A 23,624-nucleotide genomic window follows, 5' to 3' on the forward strand; every position below is an offset into this window, starting at 1 on the left:
AGAGTGATGTTGATTCAAGACTTCAATATTGAATCATATGTGTGATTCCGTGTTTACCCATATGGTTTTGTCTTAATCTCAGGTAATATTCTCAGATAATTTCCATCAAACTCTCTTGTTTCTGCCATTAGCAACTCCTAAAATTTTTAGCTAATTTTGAGGCACTTTATTTGCCAAAATACAATTTTGAAATATTTTATAAATTTCTTAATGAATTTTTGTGACATACATTCAGCATTTAGACTTTTATTTATATTATGTATACTTTCATTGTAGTCTAAAATAAATTGAGCTAACTAGTAATCAATTCTCCTATTTTGTATATCTTGTTCAATAAACATTCATCAATGGTTTGAATATGTAAGTGGACGAGCCAACGAAATGGACGAATTCAATATGTCAGCTTGAATTGCTTCCAATCCAGTCGCAATTCAAAGCTTTTGATTAGAAAAAAAATCCTTAATGATAATAATTGTATGTTTAAAATAAAAAGATTTTGTTTAAGGGTGCACTGTAATCGGTTTGACACTCCCACTTTTTTTCCTTGGTTTCGAGATATTTTTCCATGATTTTTATGGATATGATATATGGTCATATAGTGATATATGATCAATCAAAATATTTAAAAAATATTTACTCAATATGGAAATATAAGAAAAAAAGTTTAGCCTTAAACCCTAATTGATCGAAATTGAGGGCTTTGGCAAACCGACTACAGTGCACCCTTAAAAATCAGAAATTTGAAATCTCAAAAATTTTTAGTCGCAAGATAAAATAATGTAGAAATTGAATGTATCTACAAAATAATCAATTAATCCTCATAACATCTTTGAATTGTAAAAATAAGCTTCAGAAAATTTCGTACAATGATTTTGAAAGCACTAATTAATGTGAGAAAAATACGTTTTTAAAAAATTACGACCCGGGATAGAAAAAAAATTGAATTGAAAATTATCATCATTCTTGCACTTTTTGAATGAAATTCAAAAAATGCAAGAATGATGTCATTCTATTTCAAAAGGTGTATTTTTGTGAAAAAACACTTGAAAGGATTTCAATGTGCTCACAAAAATATACGTTTTGCAATAAAATTACAAAATATGATTTTGGCGGCAAAACATATTCAAAAATACATAAATAAATGCCTCCAACTTTGGGATTTAAATTCAAAAAGTTCACAAATCACAAACTTTTAAATGCTCTCTCTGTTTTTATCCTTTTCATTATGTTACACTTATGTTACACTTACACAAAGAGGAATGTATGCCTTTCCGATTTCGGGGGAAGGCACATTTTTTAGATTTAAAAATCCTGACGGGAGAAAAGAAATATGCTTTTTAAATCCTGGCAAATTTCAAGATGAAAGATACAGATTCATATCTTCACTTTATAGTGATATTGAAACCTTAGAAGTATTTTGTCATTATGGAACAAAAACATTATATTTATTTTATGCACCATTTACAAAATCTTCTGGATTTTCATTTGTAGTTCTTGATGAACCAAATAAACAATACTTGATGGATTTTTCAACAGTTGATAAAAGTATAACAAGATTGGATCTAGTTGTTTTATCATATACAAATTGCAGCTTTGAGTTTTTTGGTTCGGAAATGGTTGATTTTAATGGTGGTCATGACTTTTGTTATATATTTTATGAAGTTAACCAAGAACACCATGAAACAATTCAAGGGAGAAATGAATATTACAGATCAATTTCAAACACAAGATATGTTTGGTTGAGAGTTAAACTTGGATATCTTAACATGCTGCACAAGTCTTATTTCGGAGTATATTTCAAACAATATGAAAGTACAAATCAGATTCCAAAACCAGATGGGTATCAACCTGGTATCTTTCATTCGCTCGATATTGGAGGATCAATAAAAGGCGAATACACAGGTCTAAAATACTACCAATTTAATATTCCTAACCTTGGAGAATTCACCGAAGTAGCTTTAGCACCACCAGGTATCTATTTTAGCAGCCTAATAGAAAAAAGTTATTTATTGTATCTTTCAGACACACAAGGACTTAAGGATAATGGAACAGATATATCGAATTTTGTTTTTGTAGGGACTGGAAAAGGACTCACATATGATGGTCCGAATAAAACAATTGAAATAGTTTCTTTTGCTGCAGATGGATGCAGATATCTTTCAATTTTATACAATGCTGGTGGATATAGTTATTGGTCAAGAACTAATATTCCATCATCTTCATTTTGTTTGATCTCATTCCAACACTTTTCTCATACAATTACAGTTTCAACTGATGATGGAAATGTATATCCGACACAAAGATTTAATTCACGTAATAAATATGAGAATAGATATTATGGAGAAACATCATACACAACAGAATATGTAATAGATAACAATATTTTATGGAGGGGATATGATCCTAAAAAATATAAAATCGGTGTTATTTCTGTTAATACTGAAAAAGTCACTTCAGAAACTCCCAAAATTTTTAGCGTTCCTGAATTACCTCCTTTGGTTGAAACTGGATCATGTATTGGATGCACGCCAACTATACTCCAATCTGATGATGTTTACACAGCAAATACTGATAAAGTATACTTGGATATAAGCACTAGCTCAAGAGTATTTATCAGTGATACAATGAGTTTTGTTCATTTCAATTGGTTTCATCCGCTAAAAGTTATCAGCAAATTAGAAAAGCTTTATTTGGAATCAGCTGATGGAATGCCTCATCCCATAAAAATTGTCTCCAATCCTGGAATTGTATGGCAAAATTCGATTGAAAAACAATTTATTTTGAAAGATAAACCAGTTTCACTTATGTTTGATGAAAGTGTGACACTTAAAATTGAAATATATGAGCCAGATCTGCAATCTTATTCAAATTTAGAAGTTAACATCAATGGAAATCCCCAGATAATAGAACAAGGATCAACAACACTTACTGATGTTACATTCTTTTCGATGGTTCGATCTAATCATCATATTTCATTTACTGCCACTCCAAATGATCAAAACTCATTTTATAATATATTGAGAAGAGGATTGTATGGCACTTCAGAAGGAAATTATTTTGCAAACGATAAAAATATTTTCAAATCTGATCTTGGATTCAATTCCTTATACATTCCACCTGATCAACAAGTAACAATCATCAGACCAGAAGCAGGAAAACTATATTATCTTATATTAAACAAAGAAGAATTTTTCGATGAAAATAATCAAAAAATTGATTCCCAAATTGAAAACTTAGATCATGATATTATCATTAAATCTTCAGATCATGTTAGAGTATTAGAATTCGCAATGATTGATATTACAGATGTACAACAATATATTATTATTTATAATACAATTAATAATAATATAACTATTGATCACCGATCTTTCGATTACAGTATTACAAACCTTTCCATTTTCTATTTACAAGGTCCATTTGAGAAAGATTATATAATGATTAGTTCACTCGATCCAGTAGATTTACAGAATTGCGGATTTAGACTTAAAAAGATTGTACTCAATCCATCAATTCTTGATATTAGGTATTATCTTTGTATTACTAAGGAAAATAGTGATGAACTTGGTTTTATTCAGACTCAATTAAGTGAAAATAACATGATCACCGAAAAAGTTATTACAAATATCGAGAAAGATATTTATTATTATTCCTATAAGTTGACGGTAAAATATGCACGAAATAACACATTAGAGATTTATAAAGATTATGATACAGATATTCTTATTAGTTCAAACAATGATACTGTTCCAGTCCTCATATATGATCATGATAAATTTATTGATGAAACTGGAAATAAATTATTATCAACATATGCTGACAAGAAAGTAATAACAATATCCAAGAATTCACCAATTTTTTTGGAAGACAGATCCAATTATTTAATAAATATAACATGCTATAATGCAGTTCGTGATGTTGATTATATTGATTTCATTGATTTATCAGGTACTAAAATTTATTATCTAAACAAGGAATTAGATTCTAAAAAACGGTCTGCATAGTTCCCATCATCCCTTCCAATACAGGAATGTATGGATATAAACAAATTTGGGGTGATCATTATTATCTTTATTCTGAATCGTGCAAAGCTGTTGTTTTTATGAGATACGGATTTTATTTCTATTCTTCATCAGATATTAAGGAACAAAATATAGATCTCACTTCTGTAGATCAATCTAGATCTGCTAATATATTGGAATGCAGCGAATATATTTCTTATGAAGGTTTTCTTGATGTTCCATCTGAAGGCATATCAACAATTACATTCAAATATGGATATGTTATATTTGCCAATGAAGAAAACTTTGTTGATGAAAATTCAACAGATATTAGAACTTGGTACAAATTAGAAGAAGTGAGGACATTCAAAATAAAAAGAAATCCAAACAGAAAATATGATCATCATCAACTTCGCTATTTCTTTTTGCCATTCTGGGGAAAAATGATGCCAATGTTTATTATCAATTATTTCTCAGAAGTTAAAGATGATTATATTACAGTTAGATATCAGGAATATTTATATTCAACAAATTTATTAATAGTCATAAATCCATTCAACTCCACCATAAAAATCAATGAAAAAATGAGAATATATGAAAAAGATCTCATTCATTATCAGGAACTCGATAAAATCGAAAATGTCAGATGCGTTATCGCACAACCCATAAGATCTTTGTTCTATGACTTCAAGATGGTAGTTAATCAATATATCCAAAATCCAGCAGTGAATGAATATAACTTTTTCAAAATTATGTGGCAAGGTATACTTCGTACTGAATCAATAGACTATGTGCCAAAACCCAAGTATCAAGAATTTAACTATCCTAAATATGGTCAATTTTTCATAAGATTGACAGAAGAAAAAAGAATCATTGATATTGAAGCAGGTACATCTGTTTTAATAAATTGTGATGATTTTAGCGGTATTGAAGCAGTTTCCCAATTTGATAAATTTGAAGTGAATTTACTGAAAAGTGGAATCATGAATATTGAATATAAGGAAAATGGATTACTAATTCTAAGTTATGAAGGCCGTTTTAAATCAAAGTATGCATTTTTGGTTTTTTACCAGAAAGAAGATAGTGAATGTGTGATGGCAATTGTCTTTGGAACTTTAAATTTATCATTTTTTGCAAATTCTCGAAATCCTCGAAAGGATCAAATTCAAATTAAGGATGGAGAATGTCAAGATTTATATGTTTTCTTCTCTTATAAAGATACCAAAATTCGTATTCCAGAAAATTCAAATTTCGCATTGAAATACAAGAATATATTTGAGCCAAATGCTACCAGAATAATAAATGATGTTGGAGAATATTTTGAAGATCCAATGATGATTAAAATTAAACCAACTGACACAAAGAGTGAATCATCTTTCACAATTAGTATTGATAATCCATACGCAGTTGAGAAATCATATCTTATCACCGAAAACAGCGAATACAAATCCGTTGTATCTTCAGACTTCAACAAAAACCCAAACCCTAATCCAGGAAACAATAGTGAACAAGAGCCAAATGAAAATTCTACGACAACTTCTATCCCTGACAATAATCCAACATCAGAACAGCCAAAAGACAATCTACATGGAGACAAACCAAATAAAAAGAATACTGTAGGAATAATTGTCGGAGTACTTGTTGCATTGATTGCTATTGCAGCTGCTTCTGTTATTGGATTTATAATTTATAAGAGGAAGAATAATAGTAAAGAAGAAACAGTAGAAGTCCAATACAAATGGGAAAGATCTGAGGATGAGATAGATATTTAAAACTACATTTTAAAATAAACATTTCAAAAAAAATTCCTTTCATCAGTGTCTATTTATCAATTTTGGGAAAATGAAATCACTTACAAATAGAGTTCAATAATAATAAGTTATATTTAAAATAGAACAAAGTCATTTTATGGTATGATGTCAGCACAGCAAGCTAAGATTCGCTTAATCTCTCGCAATCATATTTTGAATCGGAGAATTCAGGTAGTATGATAGGATAATGTGAACTTATATGTGTCATTGTTTTTTGTTGTGTTAGTGCTTATATCATTCAAAGATAATATTTCTAAATTACAATTGGCTATTGAGAGTTTTCATCACAATGCATTTTGAATATGTAATTTAGGCCAGTGTGGTCTTGGAGTAAATAATGTTATTCTTTACAATTTGAATTTTCTCTTTTTTTGCACTTTATTCCTTTAAATCATTTGCCCATTGCTTTCATTCGATTTATTTTAGCAAATACACTATGAAATAAAACTCGACAGCTTATTTACATCCCTTTCATATCGTGATATCCTGACTTATATTCGCAAAACCTATAATTATTTGTATTATAACATAAAACTTCATTCCAATCTTATTTAATCATTCATATCTTATTTTATGTATTGTCAGGATCTTTGGATTCCGTTGAATGGTTTAAATCTGATAACAAACAATTACAAAATTTAATTCAATTTTTGAGACAGATTAAAATATTTTCACATATAATTGTAATGATTTTTCTCTTTGTGAATTGTTGGCAAAATGAGATTAATAATTTGAAATTTTGAAGTAGTAGGATAGGATGGGTTTTGTGACTTTTTTTGTAAACGTAAGAATTCATACATTATTGAACAATTTTGTAACATTTTTTTTAACATATGAAGTAAAAAATGTATGATTCTTACAGTTTTTATTCTTACGTTTTAGAATAAATCAAGATTTAAAAAATTTTCAAAAACGTAAGACATTTACACTCAGCCCATACATAATGAAATAAAAAATAATTTTTTAAAAAATAAACACATTAAAAAATTAACATTAATTTTAAAATATATTTATTTATAAATCATTAAAAAATTAACATTAATTTTAAAATAATTTATTTTATCTTTTATAAAAGAAGCTATATATAGATGATGTCAGATATTCCGCGATTAATTAAACATCATTTAAATCCTGAATGGGTTAAACTTCAATTTAAAAATAAACTTTAAAAATTCATGTCTTACATTTTTGAATAATTTATTTTTTTATTTCGTAAGAAAATGAGTGGATCAAGATTCGTAACCGTCAATCAATTAATGGATGCTCTTTCACCAATTCTTGAAAATGTTAAACAAGTAGATGTTTATTTCGATGATTATGTAGAAAGTTTATATTATAAAGGTAAACATAATATTAAACCCATTGCTTTTGCATTTGATAATAAATTAATTGAAAATGCAAAAATTTGGGAATTAATTCCAGATATTGAATATATAACGAATATAACTAATAAATGGTTTAAACGAATTCCAACCACAAAAGTTCTTTGTAAATTAATGATCAAAACCGAGGCCAAAGAATTTCATGAATTTACATATCATCCAAATAAAGTTTCAGAACTAGAAAATGAAAAACTTCAGAAAAAATTAAACGATAGACTTTCAAATGATCATATTGAAAAAATAAATAAACTAGCAGAAGTTGCATTTAATAATGAAATATTTGATGAATATAACCTTGAACTCAGTGATGGGCTTTAAGGACCCGGGCTCAACGAGTCATGATTTATGATATCAATTATTTGATTCATTCTTTCTTCAATCTCTTCTATTCTTTTTGTTAAATCATCTATTTTCATTAATGATGTGATTCTTGATTGAGGAATAGATTTCAAACTAACCACTCCTTTTATTTTTGAAATTTTGAATCCATCAACTTTAAACATTTTATTCAATTTACACGTTGTCAATTCTTCAAATAATTTTTTATTATTAGCATAATAGTCATTAAATTCTTCAACAGATGAAAAAATTTTTATTTCAGTAATTGGTTTAACAACGTTTATTTTTTGTTGAACATTTTCACTTTCATTTATTTCTTCCGCCTCTGTTTCATTTATTTTTAAAATCGGTTTCATTTATCATTAAGGATACCCTTACGTGTCAGATTTTTTGCGCATACGAAGAAGTCATGCTAGACATGAGCTATAAACCTGAAATTTTAGCAACATATTTAAAACTTTTTAAACTACAATACACTTTAATATTCAAGAACAAAAATATTCTTTTTAGAAATTACATAATTATTTTATGTGAAATCTATATAAAAACATATTTTGCGAGCGTAACTTTTTTCTTTATAAGCACCTTATATGACTGATAAACTGTGAAGGCACATAATTGTTAATTCATAGAGTTGATATGTTTCCAAAATTGAGAGGAAATTTGAAAATTGAATACCCTTTCAATTCAATTTTCAAAAGATATCAGCTCCTTCAATAATTGAAGGACGATTTTGATCATTTGCTCTTAAAACAAGTATGCCATGGAGAAAAAGTTACGCTCGCAAATCTGAAATATAACTATCATATAAAAAAATTAAATTTCTAATTTTTTACTCTATAGATATTATTGGCCACTTGTGTAATGCATAAAAGTTTATGTCATATGCATATATTTGGAAGTATGGGAGACGAGGGAAATTACTTCTATGAGGCACTAGGATTTTTAAAAATTTCTCTATCGGACTCACCATTCAATTTCTCGAAAATTAAAAAAAATCAATAATAGCTAAAATGTATTATGCATAACAAATTTTAATGTTACACGGTATTTTTTGAACTTCATGACATGAATTTTCTTTATATTATTTTTTTTTGGATTTTCTATGATTTATGCGATAGGCTGGAACAACATTGTAAGTGCAATGATATCATTTATAGAGAAATCTAAAACTTCAGCATTCAGAACTCGCAACCACAAAAATATTCATTTGCTAAGTAAGTAAAGTTGATTAAGTTCGACACTTAGCTTTTATACGTAAAACCAAGTGTGTATTGTTATTTCTTGTTAAATTATTGAGAAAAAAATAAATTGTAAGAGAAACGATACTGATTATTGAAATAATATTGAGGGTAGCTGCAGATTTCTTCATTAACATGCCGGAAATTTGTTAATCTTGGTTTTCTATCATAAAATCTGTCGAAGAATCTAAAAACGGAGATATGAAATAGAGATCATGTAAATCTAGAGTATCCTGTCAGAAAAATAGACTAAGCATGTAACCCTTTTTTGGTCATAAACACTTTTTACCACTTAGTCATACAGATGATCATTAAATTTAAACGAGCACTTTTTGTCAGAATTTATTCTTTTACAAAGACAGAAGATTTTAGTATTATTTAATATTAGTGCTGTAGCAAAATTCAAAAAACGGTGAAAATTCAGTGAATTTGTGAATTCACATTTTTTTCGACATTTTTCTTGATATATCCATGCACATTAAGAACACAGCTTTGATACGCTTAAAAAAGCATATTTCATATGAAATTGTTAAAGAAATAAACAATTTATATAAAAATTGCACTTATGGGCAGTTTAGATATATAATTTATATATAACATATATACAAATCCATAGACAAAGTGCAATAACTACAATGTTGTAGAAAATTACAGCAGAAATACTGACTTTTTGAAGGATAATAAGAATTCTTCTAAATGTTGTATTTTTATAATTTGATTGATTTTTTTTACTATTTCATTAATCTTTTATGAATAATAATTATTTTTAATATATGTGCTATTAAAATTTCAAATTTTGACTAATATATCTAAGTTATCTGAACGAAACATTTAGAAAATATCATACTTACATTGAAATAGCAAGTAGAGCATATTAATAGCAAGTTTCTTGGCTTTATATCTATCATCTATTGTTGTTTGATCAAACAAAATTCACTCTATTATATGGTGTCAATTAATTAAAACAATTTTTAATAGTTATTTATTTAGTGCGAATAAGTGCAAACTCATAAATGAATAACTTAATAGTAGAAATGAATTATCTGATATAAATCTCACATTTTGTCCATCAGAAATACTTTAATTGCATACGCATAACTATTAGTAATACGTCTGGAGTGTCAATTAATAACAATCCCACAACAAGTAAAATTCAGATTTTTATTAAACTTATTTTTTCCTAAAAGTTTTCTCAAATTACTATATATACATATGTGGATAAAATAATAGTAATATTGTAAAAAATTAGATAATTTTTTTTATTTGAGAACCTCTCAAAAGTTCATTCAATTTATCAATTGTTTCAGTTTGATGTATATTCATTTCTGGAGCCTAAAACTTTAGCAATCATGACAATATCATATTCTCTTTCTAACTACGCAATGTAAGGGTATCCTTAAATAAAAATTAGAATATAAGTGATGAAATATATTTTTTAATTAATATTAAATCAGAAATGGCGGCAGGATTCTTTAAAAAATTATGGGATGGAATTAAGAAAGCTGCAGGTTGGGTTTATAAAAAGGTTATTAAACCTGTTGCAAACTTTTTGGCACCAGTAGCGAAAACGGCAGGAACTATCATAGGTGGGGTATTAGGTACTAAAGCAGGTAATCCGGCGATGGGAGCACAAGCAGGTAACGCAGTTGGTGGAATTGCTGAAGGAATACTTAATAAAATAGGAGGTAGATAGTGGAAAAATAAATAAATATTATTTTTATCTTAGTATTGGTTGTAGTCTTTGATAAACTTTTTCTCCTTTATTTAATATTTCTCTTATTGGGGCAGCTTTTGGTGTTATTGATTCAGCAACGTCACTAATTGCTTCTTTATTCTTAAATATCCAATTTGCTCCTTTCTTCATTGTTTCCCAAACTTTATGCGCTCCTCTTTTTACTTTATCCCACAGTTTCTTAAAGAATCCTGCAGCCATAGTTGATTATTTCATTAAAATTAAAAATTCATTTTCATCTTTTAATTTTGATTTTTTATTTATTAATAAATGACGACTAACTATTTGGTGCCAAACACTAAACCGATTAATGGAAATGTGTTTCATTCATTCGAAAAGATAAATGAAATATTCGCAAAGAATGATGGTAGAAGATATTATAGAGAACTTGAAAGTTCATGCTATGACTCTGATGCTCCATATTTTGATGATAAACAAACTCATTTAAGAATTACAAATCCGGCTCATGATGTGAATCAATTAGGTGACACATATATTAAACGCAAAGTTAAAGCAACTCTAGTTTCAAATAAAGCTTTCACATGTGATGCCGCTTTTAAATGCATGCGTTTATTCGTTGGTTACAAATCATCAAATCAAAGCTTTAAACAATTAGAAGTAGAAACCGAAAGAGGTGATGCCGGTTATCTTCAGATGGATTGCGCCCGTGAATCTTTCGCATTTGCAACATATAAACCAAAATCAGAAAGGAAAGTTAAAAAGTTTGTTCATTCGTTATATAATAATGTTCAAAAATATGATAACTCAGTATGTGGTAAATATATTGACCCTTCAGAAGTTTTCAAGAAAGCAAATGAAGAAGTTGATATCACTTTTGATATGATTATTCCGGTAAATGATTTGTTAGCATTTCAGGCGTTCGATGATTATCCTAAATCATTTGGTGAAATCATTCTTAAATATTATGTTTTCAGGGATACTTTAGTATTTTGTCAGGTTGACCCGTTAAGAGTTGCTGATTTACAAAATTATGTTTATGAAAAGATAACTGATGAAAATTATGAAAAGATTATGAATCATGTTTATAAATATGATCGCAAATTCCAACAAATCGGACTTCCTGCCAAATTAATTACAAGCTTAGTCGCTACATCTGCTGACGCAACAGTTGAAGACGTTATTATTTCATGCACAAAGATGGAAGTTTTAGAGGATAAATGTATTACACCAGGATATGGTTTAATTGAAGAATCAGTTAAAGCAATACCACGTTTATTCAGTAAGGAAGATCCATTCATGATTCCAGCTCAACATATTGACGTTCGTTCACTAAATGGAGGTTGCATCACTCCTGAAGGTATCAGCTCGGATTTCTCATACGCTCTTCATAATGTTACAGATGTTGTGTTAGCATTTCCGAAGAATGCAATGCAAAGAACAGTTTTAGAAAATCCAATGCTTCGAGGTCTTCAGGTCACTATAGATTCCAGAAACTTCCCCGATCAAGCGATGACCACAGTGGGTGACATATTCTTTACACGTATGCTTCAAGCTTCTGATTTAGATGGAGTGAATGAATGCACGGAAGAATACGAGGACTCATTAACTAGACCACTGAATGATGATAATGGCACGCCATTAGCTAGAACATGGAAAGACCAAACTTCATTCTTATGCACTATTCCAGTTCAACGTGATGGAGCGGGTATATTCTTTGATGGATTAGAAACTTTCAATTCACAAGTTACAGTACAAGTGAAAGCCTATCCAATCATTCAGGGTGAAAATGACACTTACTGTTCAAAAGTGACAAATCCTCCTCAGGTTTGGTTTACTAGGACTACATATTGGACATGGACACCGGATGAAGGTTTGAAATATCATCCAACAGGTACACCACCGCAGTATAGAAGTTCATATGATGAAATATTGATGAATAGAAATGTTTAAAATTATAAATTTATTTTTGATTAAATGGATTTAAATTCATCCACTCCTTATGAAGAATTAGCGGGAGTATATAATACATACGTAGATGATATGATTAATGAAGCATTGAGTGATAATAGAAATGCTCTATCTAAGGAAAAATTAATGAAAATTCCATATTCTGAATGTTACTTAAATTCAATCACTGCAGCAATTGGTAAACAAAATAAAGGTAAAACATTAACGATATTAAAACAAATTATCATTATTGCTAACACTTCCCCCATTCACATGTGTTAATTTATATCAACCGTTCAGGTTCACCTTCAGATGATACATTTGAATCTTTAAAGCATTTAATCAAAATTCCAATTATTTATTTATCACAAGAAGAAGCAGAAGATTATTTAAAAAACTTTTTAATGTATAAAGAATTATATAATACAATCAAGAAGCAAGGATTAGAGGATAAAATTATTGATAAACAACGGGATGAATTATTTGAAACACTTTCTATTTCAAATTTTGATAGAGAATTTTTGCATTCACTAATTTTTCTAGATGATGCGGTGAAATCAAAACTAATAACTAATGAGAAATCATATTTTAATCAGTTATTAACTCAATGTCGACACATTCAGTGTTCATTCTTTATGGCTGTTCAATACTTCAAAGCATTAAGCACAAACATTAAATCAAATCTATCAACCCTTTTCATTTTCAGTGGTTTTAGTCGTCAACAGTTGAACGTTATGCTTTATCAAGTGAATTTACCAATGAGCATTAATGAACTTTACACACAATATCAGCAATTAGGTGAACATGGAAAAATAATAGTTGATTTAAATAAAGGAGGTGTTAAATTTGATTAACTTTTTATAATTAATTTTTATTTTTTATTTATAATTAAACATGACAGAAATAGCAAATCTTCTACAGGTTCCATTAAAACAAGGGACAAACAAAAGGGGTGCATATAATAGAACTATGAAAGTTCCAGACGGAATGAAAGAATTAGTTCATATTGTTGCCGGTCTTCAAAAAGATGTTAAACATGACACAAATGCGAAATCAAACAATCTACCAGTTGCCGGTCTTCAAAAAGATGTTAAATAAATGCGAAATCTTTCATATAATCCAGAAACTAAAACTGTATCAAATGAGGACACCACCAACATTATGACTCATTTTGTTGGAGTTGACTTTAATTCATTATATCCTTCATCATTTTCATCTAATCCTCATGATTTCATTAAATATACTGACCATAAAATGTATATGCCGGGAAGATTGAATGGTGTTATCATTTGTGATACAGCAACAAAGAAAGCAAAAGCATTGGGAATAATTAGAAAGAAAAATACTTTATTCGTGGCTGAAGTAAAGGGTCACATTGATGAAAAATACATTAATGATTACATAAACTTTTTACCGATAATAAGAAACTTAGATATTATCACAGATGAAAAAACAATTGGCAGTTTTATGTATAATTACATGAAATCAAACAATCTACCAGTTGACCAGAAACAAACGAAGTTCAATGAATGTGCTTGACCCAAAGGTCTGGGCTTACCGAATGAACGTAAATGTTTTGACATACTGACAGAAGAAATAGAAGCTACGAAATTGTTTAGGATTTCAAATCAAAGATAATAAGAAGAAAATGGTTGATATTGGTTGTGTGTTGATGCTAACTGAGTTAATTTTCTTTGTTTCTGGTCAACTGGTAGATTGTTTGATTTCATGTAATTATACATAAAACTGCCAATTGTTTTTTCATCTGTGATAATATCTAAGTTTCTTATTATCGGTAAAAAGTTTATGTAATCATTAATGTATTTTTCATCAATGTGACCCTTTACTTCAGCCACGAATAAAGTATTTTTCTTTCTAATTATTCCCAATGCTTTTGCTTTCTTTGTTGCTGTATCACAAATGATAACACCATTCAATCTTCCCGGCATATACATTTTATGGTCAGTATATTTAATGAAATCATGAGGATTAGATGAAAATGATGAAGGATATAATGAATTAAAGTCAACTCCAACAAAATGAGTCATAATGTTGGTGGTGTCCTCATTTGATACAGTTTTAGTTTCTGGATTATATGAAAGTTTATTAATGTGCGTGATTCCTTTAAGATTAACACGATGTTGAACATTTGATAGACCACCAGTAATTCCATTACGGAGAATGTGATAAGCTTCAACTGAATCTAAAGTCATTGGTAAATTATTTTTTAATGCATAATTTCTTAAATTGATTCTTAAACGTTGAACATCTTCATCTTTATTTGATTTTACGACATTGCAATAACAACACATTAACCGACAATTTTCTTTGGTATGTGGTTTTTCATTATCGATTCTATCTAATGTTGGTTTATTTGCATATGTAAACGCTTTACCACACATTTTGCATTTAGATGAAAGGATTAAATCGTGATAGTATTGAAAATCATCCATTGAAACATTATTTTTAGTATCTCTTTCTGCTTTTTCATCTTGTTTCTTATATGATTCAATTTTATATTTCCAATACTTTTTCGTTAATTCAAAACTTGATTCCACATTTTCTTCTTCTGGATATTTTTCGTTAGGATTAAAGTCTTTATATGCTAAAGCGTAACGAATCATTGATGCATTCGATGATAAAGAAAGATTATGAAGCATGTCAATTTTATAAACAAATGTTTCTTCAATAATTTTATCAATTGGGTCAATCATAATTTCAACATCTTTATTGCAATAATGAATAAAATATTCTAATCTATTCTTAAAATTTTTAGCATCATTGAGATATATTTGATAATCACTATCTGATATAGTTTCTTGAGTTAATGCTGAATAAAATGAATCTTTCGTGAATGGTTCCTCTTTATATAATTCTTCTTCGTAATTTTCCCACGTGATGAATTGATAAGGGAAAAAGGATTTAACACGTGATTTATTGTTTCCGAAATCTCGAGTGAATTGGTCTAATGTCCCACCCGCTATATAATTTCTGATGTCAATAAATCTCAATTCATATGGAACGTTTGTTTTCTTTACAATGATTTGCTTAAATTGTGAAGATGAACCCAGCATTGATTTTATTTTCCATTTTGCAGTGTTTAAATCACGAAGAATTAAATTTAAATCAAACTTTCCCGAATTAAAACCTATGATATTCACTTTATTGAATTCCTCATCTAAAAGTTCTTTAAATACTTCCTTCTGTTTTTCATTTAATGTTTGTGACTTCATTAATTCTTCATATTGTTCAATATTTGATTTAGCAACTAATGAACAGGTTGAAAATAAAAATTCAATCCAATCAGAAATAAAAGAATCACTTGAAGTTAAGCAAAAATTCCTCGTATATGTTTTATCACGGTCTACGACCTCACCGCTTTGCGGCTTTATTTTGACAGTTGATGATACCATAAATGGTTTTAAGTAAGCGTTCAAAGTTGCACATTCAGAAAGTTGAGGTTCTTCTTTAGTCTCTAATGTTTCGAAGTCAAAAGTAATATAATATCTTGTTGGTTTATAATATTCCTGCAAATTATGTGCTAATAGCCATTGATATATCTTCTGTTTCGTGATATGTGGTGCATATGGTTGTTGTGTGTTTTGCAATTGAACGTCTTGAATTAATCTTCCATTATTTTCTTTACATTTCTCACAATGTTTTAAAAATCTTCTTTGGTTTTTCCTTTCTGGATCATCACGGATAGAATATACTTCTTCTTTGCAAAAGGGGCAAACTCTATAGCCGGTGAGTGCTTCAACGTCTGTTATTCTGTCAGCGTGAAGTTTTCCACATGGACTCTGTGTTAATAAAATATTTACTGTTTCAAATTCTGGATCTATCATTATTGAATCCACTAATGGAAAGTCTACCTTATTTATGTCCACGTCTTCTGGTTGAGGGTCACAATAATAAAAATCAATATTAATGTTTAACATTCTTGCTAACCTCTCACTTTCTGATGAAATGTCAAACCCTTCATATGCATCTATTGCTTCGTTTAAATAACTTCTACGAGTTTTAGGATTAACACCATCAGGAATGTTATAGAAGCGTTTAAATAACCTTCTACCTTCTGCTCTAATTTGATTATCATTCATTTTAGCTGTTCCATTTTTGTTCATTTATGTAAGAATAAAAATTAAAAAATAAATAAAAATAAAGTTTATTTTTTAAAGTCCGAGACTCAGAGAGTCCAGGGCTAAAGTCCATAAAATGAATTAAGAACACATAAATTTTTATCATCTGCGACGTGACGAATACATTTTAATTTACTCAAGAATGCGTACCCTGATACATTAAATCTAATTCCTGTCTTATTTAATTTCACAACTTTGAAAAGGAATGTATGAATAGCTATAAAATGATGAGAAGATGTTTTATGGGTTGCTTCCATTTTTTCTGAAATAAATGAATAAATATAATGCTTATAAGTTTTCATATCTTTTATATTCTTAATAACGAATGGTATAGACCTTTCCACTTCGTCTTCCTTCGGTGCTGTTCTTTCATATGAAACATTATTGGTATCTTCAATAATGAAACCACAATCACATAAAATTTTATATGTACCAATTGTTTCTTTTGATATTTTATCTAACAAATCAAAAACTTTATCAACACCCGTGCATTTATTTAAATAATAATTTGTGTAAATATCATGGTCTTCTTTCTTAATCGTATTTGTTGCATATGTTACATTTTTCAATGCTTTTTTGAATTTTTCAGAATCAAGAGGAGGTGAAAGTAATATACAGGGGTATTCTTCATCGTCAATAAACTGAAGCTTATGTTTATGAATAAATTTTGTGCCTTCTTCTGAAAGTGTTTCGTCAATATCACCATCTAATAAATTTTTAGTAGATTCCAAAAAGTAATTTTTATATCTTTCTTCATGAGATTTCTGAACTTCTGATTCTGAAGCTGGGATATTCATTAAACCCTCTACTTCATTCTCATTATATTTTTCAACTTCTCTTAATTCCTTAATTTTTTCATCTATTTCATCTCTTATTTTTTCCAGTCTTTCAATTTCATCATATTCATCATCTTTAATCCGTTCTTCATAATATTCAGGGAAAACATCAGGTTCTTTAGGTTTTTCTTCTTCAGATGTGGGATATAAGAAATTTATAACATCATCTTTATTCATTTTTCCATCATAATCTAAATCATTTAATAACTCGGCAAATTTTTGACAATTTCTTAAATAATATTTATTAACTTCATAACCCGCCTCCTCTAATATATCCTTTATTTCCTCGTTTGTGAATCCCATTTTTTTAACATTGTTAGTTTTGACGCTCATTTCATACAAAATAAAAAAATAAAATAATAAACATAACTAAGTTTTAATTTTTCGTAAGACATGAATTTTTAAAGTTTATTTTTAAATTGAAGTTTAACCCATTCAGGATTTAAATGATGTTTAATTAATCGCGGAATATCTGACATCATCTATATATAGCTTCTTTTATAAAAGATAAAATAAATTATTTTAAAATTAATGTTAATTTTTTAATGATTTATAAATAAATATATTTTAAAATTAATGTTAATTTTTTAATGTGTTTATTTTTTAAAAAATTATTTTTTATTTCATTATGTATGGGCTGAGTGTAAATGTCTTACGTTTTTGAAAATTTTTTAAATCTTGATTTATTCTAAAACGTAAGAATAAAAACTGTAAGAATCATACATTTTTTACTTCATATGTTAAAAAAAATGTTACAAAATTGTTCAATAATGTATGAATTCTTACGTTTACAAAAAAAGTCACAAAACCCATCCTATCCTACTACTTTTTGAAGATTAGATATAGACTAAAATGGTTAGTATTTTATGATTACACGTTGATAAGCTACCAATATTTTAATAAAAAATAATTGTCTTACGCTGAAATATTTTTTTTCCAAAAATTATTTAAGCTCTAATTGAATAATTAGGTGGTCAAATTAATATGTGAGCTATATGTAACTGATTTTATTTGGTCAATCTTGAATTTACACTAGATTTCTCAAAAAAATAAAAATTATTTTGTGAACAATCCAACATTATTGTAATCTTTCGATTAGATGATTATTTATGAATATGAACAAGTTTTTTCAACAATTAAGAAATTGGATTGTGAACCTTATGAATTAAGGAATCCCTTATTAGGCACAATATATGCAACATGCAACGAATTAGCTTATAATTTTCTTGTTGCTTGAAAAATCATGGTTTTTTCATTTCGATCAGAGAAAACTGTAATTAAATTTAAGATATTTTGTTGAAAATTAATAATCCAATGCTCCAAAACAAATATCCTTTATTCGTCTCTGCGAATTGTTGTTCAATAGAAGTTCAATGCGAACAAAAAAAAATTATCTAGTTTTATTACCGTATTAAATATATAGGGTTATTAACAAAACGATATCTATTCAAAAAAACAAAAACTGCCACATATTTCTGTCAAAATTTTACAGCAAACCTAAAAATCCTTTCAATTTTGAACAATGATATTTTAAATGAAACAATTACATGTAATAATGATTAAAACATTTTTGATGTTTTGCACGTTAAATGTCATTTTGGGAAAATTTGTGCTTTTATGCCCTGCAACATTAATAGTTAATAATATTTTGACCAAAAAAGATCGATTAGTTTCTGATTTTACAATCAAAAATCATCGAGTGGGCTTACATCCGAAAAAGGAGAGAGGGTCAAAGTTGCTATTTGTCACTTTTCCACAAGAATCTAATGGGGAAAAAGTTATCATATAGTTGATCTCATTCACTGAGGTGAGAGATGCATGTAGTGTAATGGGATAAACAGTAGGATTGCTGCTCTAAGTTATAGGTTCGAGACACATTGGCTTCATTTTTCTCTTTTTTATAGACGTAAACTATTCAATTTTTGTGTTCTCCATTCAAATTTCAGAATTTTTTTTGCAGATTTCACGCTACATTCGAAGTTACCTTTTGTAACAACCACCACTGCCTACGAAAGACGAAAGTGTGTCACGATTTCACCCGGAAATCCGATGGTTGTTTAAGAGTAAGCACTTTTGGCACCTACTCTCCGAAAAAGTATGAATTTTCTGCTATTGCATGCTGCTCAAAAAGGTGATATTTTTGTGGATTACGCCAACTGAACTCACAAATTGAAATGCAAATCAATGAAAATTCTAATAATTATATTTAGCAAAAGTCATATATTAGAATTTTGCAGTTTTCATATTTTCACGTTAAATTATCTCTCTCAATTAAAGGCATTTTTGATAGCAACAAATTGAAAGAACTTTTCTCAATTTTTTTACATTTGATTTTTTCAGAATAGATGTTTGATTTTGCTTCTAATATACCGCAGGACTTTTCAAATTTCATCGAAAAGAGCGACCTTTTATGGGATGCGTCAGATGAAGAGAAGGATAGCATTATATGCCAAATTTGCTCCGATATCCAACAAGGAAATCTTAAATTAAGCAGCATCATTGAACTTATTGACAAAATATGTCTATATAGGCCTAAAAAGATACGTATTTACACCGATATTTGTCAAGCTCTCCTCCAAAATTTAACCGGTAACAATAAAATTCAGAAATTATACTTTAACTCCTCACGTCTCAGATCAGCATTAGTTTACAAAAAGCTTATTCCAAACAAATACGGCATAAAATTTGAGAATAATGCCATAGAAAACATTTTTGAATTTTATGAAAAAGGTTCAGTGCAACACGCATTACTCTGGGATGATTTGGATGAACTTCAGACCATTTACTCGAATCCTATGTTCGATACGAATACAAATGTTGATGGTTCGTCTCTAATCGCAAAATCCGCAAAATTTGGATCAGTGAACTGTTTCAAATTCTTATTCATGAACAGTGGGAGTATTGATAAAAAGGCATTACATCATGCATTTATTGGCAACAATTATGAAATCATTCATATTTGCGAACGCCAATTAAAGGTTGATTCAAAATGTCTTGAAAACTCCATCCTTTCCCATCATACAGAAACCTCCTACTATCTCAAGCAGAAGTACAATGTTGATTACTCTTGGAAGACTTCTCTTTCTACATACAACTACAGATTTTTCTTCGAAAAACTTTTCCAACAAAAATCTGTTGACGAAAGAGATTTCAATGGAGAAACGGCTTTGATAGCTTCCTCCAGTCTGAAGAGGTTCAATGTTTGCGAGTACCTTTTGAAGAATAAGTCAAACATAAATACAATGGATAGAAGTGGTTTTTCAGCGTTATTAAATGCGGCAATTGAAGATAACGTCGAAAGTCTTCAATTCCCGCTAAAGAACAACGCAAATATAGAGATGAGAGATGAAAACCAAAGAACTCCATTGATGATTGCTTCCCAATTGAGTAATCTTAAGGTTATGGAATTATTAATCAAGAACAACGCTGATATCGAAGCAATTGATAAACAAAGATACTCTGCTTTGATGTATGCTGTTAGATGGGATCAGACTCCTGCTGTAAAACTATTATTAGATAATGGAGCGAATATTAACGCGAAAAGTACATTGGGAGAGACACCATTGTATATATCTGTTGCTGCAAAGAACTATGAGATGACTCTCTTCTTGCTTCAATATAATCCTGATATTGAAATCCAAAACTACCTTGGATTCACTCCATTGATGAAATGCGCGTTTGATGATTCATTGGAGATTGCTAGATTACTTGTTCTCCACAATGCAGATGTTTCTGCAAGAGATTCTGCAGGATATACTCCTTTGATCATCGCTTCTTATAATAACAGCATCAACGTTGCACAGCTATTAATAGAAAACGATGTTGATGTAAATCAAAGCTCTGATTCTGGTTTAACTCCTTTGATGATCGCATCTCAAAGAAGTAGCATGAATGTTGCCAAGATGTTGATAAAATTAGGTGCAGATATCAATAAAGTATCGAAAGAAGGAAATACAGCTCTTATGGAAGCGATTTCTTGCGGAAATTACGCAATGGCAAAATATTTGCTCAGAAAAGGTGCAAATGCCTCTATTATTAATAAATCTTCTCTGTTGGCACTTGATTTTGCTGTCAATACCGGTAGAAGATTATTAATCGAACTTGTTGCGGAATATATTAACCAATAGATTGTTTTGTAAATTTTTGTGTATTTTATATTAATTTTATGGATTTTTTAACATTAAAAAGCATGATTCTTTGATAAAATATTTGAAATATAAGCACAAGCTAACCAGAGTAAATCAAATTATATTTATTTTGTTGATTTATGATGAAACATTCTTTCTGGGTGATGAGATATTGAAAATTGGTTATAAATTTACCTCAAATTTTGAAATTTTGAATGTTTTCCAAAGAATTTTGATTTAACTATGAAAGATTTATATAAATGTAATCTCAAATCCACTGATCAAAGATAAAAATTTTGAATGTTTCCTTTGATTTTTGCGCGCCATATACCTCGAGGAGCTGTTCTCACTATAATTGATGGATTTGGTGAGAGTGCTTGGCCTCAAGGTAATGGTATTCAAGATGCAAAAACACCAAATCTCGATTATTTGAAATCTCATTACATTTATACTCCTCTCGTTGCTGCACAACAGCCTGTAGGTCTCATTCGTGGAGAGCCTGGGAGTTCTTCAGTTGGACATCAAACATTAGGCCTCGGCAGGATCACTCCAAGTTATTATCAAAAATTAGAAAGTTCTATGAACCCTAAATCAGAAAATTACATCAAAAACAACGAAGTATTAAAGGAAACTATACAACATGCTAAGAAGAATAATGGCCGCGTACATTTTGCTGGTTTATGCACTGATTGGGGCATTTTCTCACATATCAAATTCCTTCCACCTCTTTTTGAAGCCGCAGCAGATCAAAATGTATCTGAAATTCTAGTCCATTGCTTCTTTACACACGCAGATCCGAATCCATCGAGATTTTTAAGGAAAATCGAGGAAGGTTTTCCTAAAAATATTAAAGCCCGCTTTGCTACAATATCATCCCAATTAACATCTCTCGATAAATTTAAGAGATGGGGATTATCCAACGTAACAGCTCAAGCAATCATTGCCGGAACCGCCAAGACGATCAAAGCATCAGACATATACTCTGAAATCGACAAGCTCCAAGCGAAAGGAATCGATTACGACCCTTTTATTTTAACTCCAACTGAAGATGCCCATCTTAAATCCGGTGATTCCATCATTTTCTTCAACCACCGTGAAGAACAGAGCCTCCAAGTTGCAACTCTTGTCATGAAAGGTGTTAATTTACCAAAGAACGTCAAAACAACGCCAATGATCTTATACCACCCATCTCTCAAAGAATTTGAACCGATATTACCTTCAATTACCTACAAAAACAGCTTAGGAAGCTGGTTATCTCAAAAAGGTTATCGACAAATTCGAATTGCCGAGCAGTACAAGAAAGATCACATAACTACATTCTTCAGTGGTGGCATCACACAACCTAAATTCGAAGGAGAAGAAGACGTAATCAACTTTACAAGTAAATCAGAAACAATTGTCGAAAATTTCCCAGAAATGAATGCATCGCTTGTCTTTGATACAGTCGAGAAAGCCATTAAATCTGAAAAATACAAACTTGTCGCTGTCAATTTTGCAAATTGCGATGCGACCGGTCATTCCGGAAATAACACGGCTGTTCGTCTTGCTGTAGAATATATCGACAAGATCATACTGAAAATATTCGAACTATGCAAAGCCCATGATTACGCGTTGTTTATTACTTCTGACCACGGAAATGCAGAAGAAAATACAAATCTCGACGGAACAAGACAAATTGGTCACACAGTTAATAACGTACCTTTCATTACAACCGCCTCCGGTGTAAAATTGGCTCCACAAAAAACAGGCAAAGTTCCATACATCGGAAACGTCGCTGCATCTATTCTCCACGTTCTGGATATTGAACCACCACCGGAAATGGATCCTTCCATCCTCATTGACTCTGTTCCAAGCTGCAACCAAAAGAGAATTATCATTGGATTACTCGCTGGATTTACAATTGGAGTCTGTTCAATTGTTGTAATTGTCACGTTGATGCCGTTTATCAAACATATAATGAGTGATTCCTGCAGAAAACCTGGAGAACCAAGAGTTCAAGTCTGAATTTAGATCAACAGTAAGGATTTTTATATTTTTGTACTTATCTCTATATATTTTATGTAAAAATTATTTACTATTTCTCTCAAATTATCATGTTTTTATATTGT

General features: G+C 29.5%; 8 protein-coding genes and 1 pseudogene across 9 annotated transcripts, besides 3 other annotated features; 7 read left to right on the forward strand and 2 right to left on the reverse strand.

The window, feature by feature from the left end:
- The first annotated feature begins 505 nt into the window (after positions 1–505).
- Positions 506–725: a mobile genetic element.
- A 1,041-nt stretch (positions 726–1,766) lies between these two features.
- TVAGG3_0471950 (uncharacterized protein) lies at positions 1,767–4,004 on the forward strand (the record flags this gene model as incomplete). The annotated part of the gene is made up of 1 exon (XM_001320967.1): positions 1,767–4,004. The coding sequence occupies one exon, from the start codon at positions 1,767–1,769 to the stop codon at positions 4,002–4,004; it is 2,238 nt and encodes a 745-aa protein (XP_001321002.1).
- Positions 4,005–4,030: 26 nt separating this feature from the next.
- TVAGG3_0471960 (uncharacterized protein) lies at positions 4,031–5,773 on the forward strand (the record flags this gene model as incomplete). Its single annotated transcript, XM_001320966.1, has 1 exon — positions 4,031–5,773. The coding sequence occupies one exon, from the start codon at positions 4,031–4,033 to the stop codon at positions 5,771–5,773; it is 1,743 nt and encodes a 580-aa protein (XP_001321001.1).
- Positions 5,774–10,230: 4,457 nt separating this feature from the next.
- Positions 10,231–10,467, forward strand: TVAGG3_0471970 (N-acetylmuramoyl-l-alanine amidase family; the record flags this gene model as incomplete). The annotated part of the gene is made up of 1 exon (XM_001320965.1): positions 10,231–10,467. The coding sequence occupies one exon, from the start codon at positions 10,231–10,233 to the stop codon at positions 10,465–10,467; it is 237 nt and encodes a 78-aa protein (XP_001321000.1).
- A 24-nt stretch (positions 10,468–10,491) lies between these two features.
- Positions 10,492–10,707, reverse strand: TVAGG3_0471980 (uncharacterized protein; the record flags this gene model as incomplete). The annotated part of the gene is made up of 1 exon (XM_001320964.2): positions 10,492–10,707. The coding sequence occupies one exon, from the start codon at positions 10,705–10,707 to the stop codon at positions 10,492–10,494; it is 216 nt and encodes a 71-aa protein (XP_001320999.2).
- A 1,134-nt stretch (positions 10,708–11,841) lies between these two features.
- Positions 11,842–14,040: a mobile genetic element.
- TVAGG3_0472000 lies at positions 12,442–13,268 on the forward strand (annotated as a pseudogene). Its single transcript has one exon. A coding segment is annotated over exon 1 (827 nt).
- On the forward strand, positions 13,309–13,512 carry TVAGG3_0472010 (uncharacterized protein; the record flags this gene model as incomplete). The annotated part of the gene is made up of 1 exon (XM_051235524.1): positions 13,309–13,512. The coding sequence occupies one exon, from the start codon at positions 13,309–13,311 to the stop codon at positions 13,510–13,512; it is 204 nt and encodes a 67-aa protein (XP_051093348.1).
- Positions 14,041–14,042: 2 nt separating the features above from the next.
- TVAGG3_0472020 (DNA/RNA polymerase superfamily) lies at positions 14,043–16,538 on the reverse strand (the record flags this gene model as incomplete). The annotated part of the gene is made up of 1 exon (XM_051235525.1): positions 14,043–16,538. The coding sequence occupies one exon, from the start codon at positions 16,536–16,538 to the stop codon at positions 14,043–14,045; it is 2,496 nt and encodes an 831-aa protein (XP_051093349.1).
- Positions 16,539–17,373: 835 nt separating this feature from the next.
- Positions 17,374–17,805: a mobile genetic element.
- A 1,929-nt stretch (positions 17,806–19,734) lies between these two features.
- Positions 19,735–21,516, forward strand: TVAGG3_0472040 (spectrin binding; the record flags this gene model as incomplete). The annotated part of the gene is made up of 1 exon (XM_001320962.1): positions 19,735–21,516. The coding sequence occupies one exon, from the start codon at positions 19,735–19,737 to the stop codon at positions 21,514–21,516; it is 1,782 nt and encodes a 593-aa protein (XP_001320997.1).
- A 300-nt stretch (positions 21,517–21,816) lies between these two features.
- Positions 21,817–23,602, forward strand: TVAGG3_0472050 (2,3-bisphosphoglycerate-independent phosphoglycerate mutase family; the record flags this gene model as incomplete). The annotated part of the gene is made up of 1 exon (XM_001320961.2): positions 21,817–23,520. The coding sequence occupies one exon, from the start codon at positions 21,817–21,819 to the stop codon at positions 23,518–23,520; it is 1,704 nt and encodes a 567-aa protein (XP_001320996.1).
- Positions 23,603–23,624: the final 22 nt, after the last annotated feature.

The sequence above is a fragment of the Trichomonas vaginalis genome, chromosome II, assembly GCF_026262505.1.
Source record: "Trichomonas vaginalis G3 chromosome II, whole genome shotgun sequence".
Classification (NCBI taxonomy): domain Eukaryota; phylum Parabasalia; order Trichomonadida; family Trichomonadidae; genus Trichomonas; species Trichomonas vaginalis.